Source organism: Accipiter gentilis, chromosome 3 (assembly GCF_929443795.1).
Source record: "Accipiter gentilis chromosome 3, bAccGen1.1, whole genome shotgun sequence".
NCBI lineage: Eukaryota > Metazoa > Chordata > Aves > Accipitriformes > Accipitridae > Astur > Astur gentilis.
In genome coordinates, this window is record NC_064882.1 from 18,705,048 (window position 1) to 18,711,421 (window position 6,374).

Consider the following 6,374-nt stretch of genomic DNA (forward strand, 5'->3'; position numbering starts at 1 on the left):
AGTAAGAATGAAAAGTCCACTCCATATGAGGAGTAACTGTACACAAAATAAATAAGTTACAGTTTAAACAAAAGCACAACTGGCTTTTTAAAGTGCATGTGTATAAGGCCTTTAGCCTATGAACTCCATTGGCTCAATGTAAAAAAAAAAAAAATTTATATATATAAATCTGCCATGTGTTTAAGGATGAAGAGGACTGGCTCAGCTCAGAACAAGCCACCAGCTTCATTGCCTAGAGCCAGCTGTGCTTCACACCGAGCTGAATCACAGCCACGTTCCTTCTGTGCCTTTCGCACACAGAGAGAAGTGTCTTACACTGGCAGCCCTAGTGGACTATCAATCCAGCTCCACACTTGGTCCTCCACATCTCCATACTGGATCATTTAGTCTGGACAGTATTTTTTTCAGACAGTAAAAAAAACCCACAAGTTATTTGTAACTGGATATGTTTACACCCTGCAGACAATAGTTTCACATACAAAGAGTCTGGTCAAGTTGTCAACAATAACATAGCTAGTAAAAAAATAAAGGACCATTGTTTACACTCTTGATACCCAGTTGTGTCCACTTATTTTACACTTATTTTTACAGAGCGATTTCATGTTTGCTATTTGTTTTGAAATACATGGGAAATAAACAGTTCTACTGTGCAATAAAATTAAACAGATACGTCATGCTGTCCTTCACCCATGTGAAAACATGACTCAAGTGGTTACTTCTTAACAGTGAACTGCAGTTCAGGGTGTTTCCCTGCTCAAGTACAAGTTGAGTTACAGCTAAAAAAAGGTTGTTTCTGCACAAATGAAAGCCAAATCTGTCCAACTGGAGAAAAGGCAAACCGAAAGCTTGTTTCATTTACTGAAAAGTTCCTTTTCCAAATGAAAATACTTGTTCTGCAAGTCACATCCTCAAACTATTTCAAGAGTTTGTTTGTTGGTTTTTTTTTTTCCTTTTCCAATCCGCCACTGTTCCTTTTTTTAAGCAAATGCTTAGAAGCTTCTACAGCCATGCAAAAGGCTACCCGAACCATCCTTCTTTCACAATGCCTCAGACTCTAGATATGCCAGTGTTAAACACCCCAGGTTTCAATCTCAGGCTAAACGTTGGGAAGACCAATGGCTCTGCTATCACACAGAAGTGACAGTCCTCACTTTGGCAGACAGGGCTTGCTTAAACCTTCTCTTCAGGTCCTGCATGTTGGGCGATTTTGGTCGTGGAATAAGAGAGGTTCTCCTTCTCTCAGGGGTGCTGGTTGTTTGCTGTTTACTGACTTCTTTACAGAGGAGATGGAAGGCATTGAAGACGTCATTGTAGTTTTCACTGACAGATACTTCGTAGAAAGTACAGCCCAGCATGTTGGCCAGCTGAAGTCCATGCTGAGGCTCCACCTCTTTGATATGCAAGAGATCAGATTTGTTTGCGACAATGACAACAGGGACTGCGTTTCCTGGATGCAACTGTCGAACATGATGGTAAAGGTGACTGAGTAGTTCATAGCTCTTATAGTCTGTGATGGAGAAGACAATCACCAGGGCATCTGCCCAGCGAATGCATCTGTTCAGCTGCTCATTACAATGCAGACTGTGTTCACGGATCTGAAAAATGAATGGTCTCAAATTAGATAGCTGAAGTCATAAAATATTAAAGGAACCTGCCTTTAAGAGTCTGTAAAGCCAAACAGCATTTTACAGCTTTGGACATATATTTGCATTTCACATTGTAAGTACAAACTTAATCCGAGCGTGGTGAATAAATGCATATGTTGATTCAGCTGCAAAAAGCTGGAATTTAACACTGGAGTTTGCTATACTCAAATGGAAAATTGACCTGAGTAGTTCTGCATGCAGAGAAAGACTTTGTAGTTCCACAGAATGGGAAATTAACTGGCTAGACAGTAAGTCTGGGGAAGCAAAGATATGAGCTGGAAGCATTTAGACCTGGAGTGTTGCCCAGTTCAAAAGGCAACAATCCAGCATTACTCAGGTCTATACATTCAAAACTTTAACATCTGACACACTAACAAGCACAGGCACAATATAGCAGACTTCACTTTCTATCATACACATTTACAAAGCTTGTTGGGCAGCAGTCATGACATTTTCTTTCACGTGTACCTTATTTGCACAGAATTGTTTCTGGGTTTGTGTCTAATGTTCCCAATATATAGGAACAAGACACTTAAGCAGTTCAGCCACTCAAAAGCAATGGGCCTCCAGCGTACAAGGGATCCACCATAACAGTGAATTGTTTTCTTTTACTACCAGCGTGCTACAGGCATGCAACACATCTGGCTTCGCTGGCTGTAATACAAGTTACCACCTTTCCCACACAGAACACCAAACTTTGAAACGGACCGTAACAAGATGCTGCACGCAGAGGGACACACGCACATGCAGATTCAGAGCTGCTTTGGTGAACTGCACGGCTGCACCTAGCTCACCTGAACTCCTGGAGTATCTTGCACTTGAATAGCCAACATCTCTCCATCTATCTGGATGTGCCTGCTGTAGAGATTACCTGACAAGAACACCAACAGGTTCACAAGTACAGCCACCACTCTACACACAGACAAACGTCGCTTCTGCTGCCCATTAGTTGCGCAAGAAAAGTTGTATCGCCGTTTATGAAGTGAGGGACCAGTGTTACAGGTTTTTGGCGTGTAACAACCCATAAATTTACGCCGGTACTAGAAGCCTGGGATTTAATCTTGGCATTGGCTTGTTTTGAAGCCTGGCATTTAATAATGTGTAACTTGGAACTTCATCACTTCTTAAAGACTGCCTTAGCTTAGATGGTAGAGGCAAGTGTGCAAAACAACCAGCTTTTGCTACGGAAGAACAGTTGGCTGGTCATTTAGTATTTCCACACTTCGGTGAAGCGCTCTGCTGGCTGACCTGTAAGATTTGTTGGCTTTTCCATTTGTTTGGCTTTTCCCAAGTCAGCTCCTCGACAGACTGCTGTACGTTTTACGCTCACGTTATTTTAGGGTTCCCACCGTACTACGCTCAAGCAAGTACGTAACATCACCTCTTCGACTTCCCCGTTGAGGTGGCACCGTCTAGATCGTTTAGCTGCTGGCACTCAGCTTGCCAAGAATAATTCATAGGCTAGGCGGCTTACAGAACGCTTTCTCGTTTTAGCTAAGAGACTTCTTCGAAGGGGCCGGTTCCCACCGCACGGAGCCAGCCCTGCTGGAGAGGAGAGAGGCGGCAGAGCACGGCGCTCCCGAAGCTGCGGGCGCGGCCGGAGGGCTGCCAGGTCGCCGGAGGGCACCGGGACCCGCACCGGGACCCGCACCGGCAACGACTTCGAAGCGAGCTGCAGCCTCGCAACCTCTCGGTGGGCTGGGCCGGTGGAGAGACCCGTGCAGACCCCGCGCGGTTACCGCCGTTCGTTTACGCTGGCTCGGCGCTGGGTTTTGCACGCTCACCTCCAGGACTCGCACACATACACCCCGACCGGGGGTAAAGCCGCCGCTCCCCCGCCCCCCGCCGCTCTCACCTGCCGGTAAGCCCCCCGCCCGCCCGCCCGTCCGCGGAGGCCCCCATCTCCGAGCCCGGCGGGAACAAAGCCGCGCCGCCGCTCGCCTACCTGCGTTCCTCTCGTAGTCGCCGATGAACCGCCGGGTGAGGAACCGCACCACCAGCGCTGCGGGCAGGCACAGACAGGCAACCGTTAGCCGCGCTCCGCCGCCGCCCCCCCCCCGCCGCCGCGCTCCACCCCCCCCCTCACCTGTCTTGCCCACGCCGCTGCCCCCCACCACCGCGATCTTGACGAGGCGGGGCCGGGCGGCGGCGGCAGCAGCAGCGGCGGCGGCGGGAGGGCAGCCCTCCCCGCCGGGCGCGCACTCGGCGATGGTGCACATGCTCTGCGTCAGGCGCATCGCCGCTCCGCCGTCCGCCGCGCCCGCTGCCGCCGCCGCCGCCGCCGTCCGCTCCCCCGGCGCTTTTCTCGCCCCCGCCCCCGCCCCAAGCCCCGCCCGCCGCTGCCGGCGGCCACTCAGCGCGGGCCCGGCCGCCGCCGCGCCCCGCCCCCGCGCCCCGCCCCCGAGCCCCGCCGCCGGGCAAGAGGCGAGCGGCGGCGCGGAAGCGCGGAGGGGGCGGCGGGGGCGCCGGTGGCCGCGGGCAGGGCGGAGAAGGCTGCCAGAAGGGAGGCGTTTCTGGGGGGCCTGAGCGAGGCGCCTGGAAGCAGGCGCGCGCCTGCCCGCCGCCCCCACGCTCCCGGCGCGTCAGCGCTTACCGGCGGCAGCCGACCGAGCGGTTCCGAGGAGGGCAGCGCTGGGGTTACGCCTCAGACTCCCGCCGGGCAGGCTCCCGCGTACCCAGCGCGGCGTAACGTCTCGGTCATCTGGCTGGTTTTCACCCTGCCGGGGGTACCCGAGTCCTGCTCTTCCCACCCCCCGGGGCAGGGGTCGGTCTGTGCACGGCTGCAGTCCCAGACCTCTACCCACCCACCCGCCTCCGGCAAGCCAAGCCGAGCCTTCCCTTTCCCTCGTCTCTCTTGCCTTCCCCCTTCCCCCTTCCCTTTCCTCTTCCTCCTTCCTTTTCCCCTTCCCCCTTCCCTTTCCTCTTCCTCCTTCCTTTTCCCCTTCCCCCTTCCTCTTCCGCCTTCTCTTTCCCCTTCCCCCTTCCCTTTCTCTTTGCCCTTTCCCTTTCCTCTTCCTCCTTCCTTTTCCCCTTTCCCTTTCCTCTTCCTCCTTCCTTTTCCCCTTCCCCCTTCCCTTCCCTCTTCCACCTTCTCTTTTCTCTCCCCCCTTCCTCTTCCTCCTCTTTCCCCTTCCCCCTTCCCTAAACCTGACTGAAATCAGAACCGCAGCAACTGCGGAGAACAGAACAGAAACCAAGGGACGAGGCTGGGAGAGGTTTGTGCCCCCTCAGCTCGGCTGTAATGCGCAGAAATAGGAAAAGAAACCGAGTAGAGCAAGGATGTGACAACGGTTAAAGAAGCAACAGAAGATGAAGGCAAGGAAGGAGAAATAGAAATGAGAGGGGGGTGGGAAACGGAGGACTGAACCAGCCTGGGAGCAGGGAGTGGCCAACGTAAAGCACTCAAAACACTTGCCAGCGCAAGCACAGGGAGCTTGAGCAGCAAAATGGAGGAATAAAACCTGCCCATGCATGAAACAAAGCTTGCGAGAAGAGAGGTAACAGAGCAGGGTAAAATCACTCTCCTGTGTTCAGGAAAGACAGACCTCATAGTAAAGGCCACTGGATAACACTGAATGCTAATTATGCAAAAAGAAGGAATAGACCCAAAGTGTTCGGCTCAAAACCACAGCAGGGAAAGTGTTAAAAGAGGGTCGGGGGTAGAACTGGGAGCCTGATGGTGGCATTGGCCAAAGACCGTCACCGTCGCAGCAAACACGCGTTGCTTGTGCACAGCTTTCTATAAGCTGCGAGACTATGTTTGCATACGGAAAATGATACCTGGAATATAATGAAACAAGTCACGGCTCCTGCAGTAGCTCCTGCTTTCCCAGATATGAAGGCGAGAGCAGACGCTACGAACGATGCCTGGGGCTGAGCGGCGCAGGGTACAATAGAGGAACAGCTCCCTTTGCCAGCCACCAGACCAACAAGAGGTGATGGTGGTTTAGCTTTTTAAGTAGTGGGTATATCGTGAGGCTACTGAGGTCAGAGGGGAAAAAAAATTGTTTGATAGTTGCAGTTTAAAATAAATAGGTGGGTAAAACATAGGTTTATAAAAAGGCATTCTGAGTCAAAGGGGGAAAGAGTAAGAGAACTAATTAGAAAAAATCAACAGGGCTGGAGGACTCAAAGACTTGAATACAAATGAAAGACTGGATTTCTTCAGTCCAGAGCAGCAGAAACGATCTGGACGTTGTATCTTAAGCAAAGGGGAAGGGTTTCACAGAAGATCTCCTGGCAGCTTGGTAACTAGGGTCACTGGAAATAGAAAACCTACACGTGACAGTGAGGAGGATCACTCCCCTAAGAAAGGTTTGTCTTCCAGATGAGGAAATACAGAAGATAAATAATGGCAGCTAGAAGCAGTTACTTCAAGCAGGGAAAAAGAAACAGGGCTGTCATGCAGTGAGAAAGGCATACAGCTTGAAGGAAGTCTGACAGTATTTACAAAACCAGTAAGCCTTTTGCTTCCATTTTTAATAAAGATGACTTTGTGAAAGATAGTAGCAGAAGGAAGATGAGTAACATGAAGAAAGTCATGGGTAATTACTGCAGTGGGGAAAAAACAAACGATCTCGTCCAGAGTGCAGACAGGCCAAGTGTGAGAGAAGCAAGAAGTTTTACGGTGGCACTCAAATCATTCTGGAATATTTGCATTAAAGAAAGGGAGGGAAATAATTTACAGTAATTCGGACAAATTTTGAAGGAAAGAATAATTAAAGATAT

General features: G+C 50.8%; 1 protein-coding gene across 1 annotated transcript; it reads right to left on the bottom strand.

Annotated features, from left to right (window-relative positions):
- Positions 1-3,907, bottom strand: RASL11B (RAS like family 11 member B). Its single transcript, XM_049831879.1, has 4 exons — positions 3,733-3,907; positions 3,592-3,648; positions 2,441-2,517; positions 1-1,595 (listed from the first exon to the last, which is right to left on the bottom strand). Exons 1-4 carry the CDS (start codon positions 3,881-3,883, stop codon positions 1,128-1,130), a joined length of 753 nt encoding a protein of 250 aa, XP_049687836.1. The 5' UTR covers positions 3,884-3,907; the 3' UTR covers positions 1-1,127.
- Between the last annotated feature and the right edge of the window lie 2,467 nt (positions 3,908-6,374).

Coding starts and splice junctions, on each gene's coding strand:
- RASL11B (XM_049831879.1), bottom strand. CDS start 3,883: ATGCGCCTGACGCAGAGCATGTGCACCATCGCCGAGTGCGCGCCCGGC. Junction 2,518..3,591: donor CGACTACGAGAGGAACGCAG/GTAGGCGAGCGG, acceptor TGTTCTTGTCAG/GTAATCTCTACAGCAGGCAC. Junction 1,596..2,440: donor AAGATACTCCAGGAGTTCAG/GTGAGCTAGGTG, acceptor TTCATTTTTCAG/ATCCGTGAACACAGTCTGCA.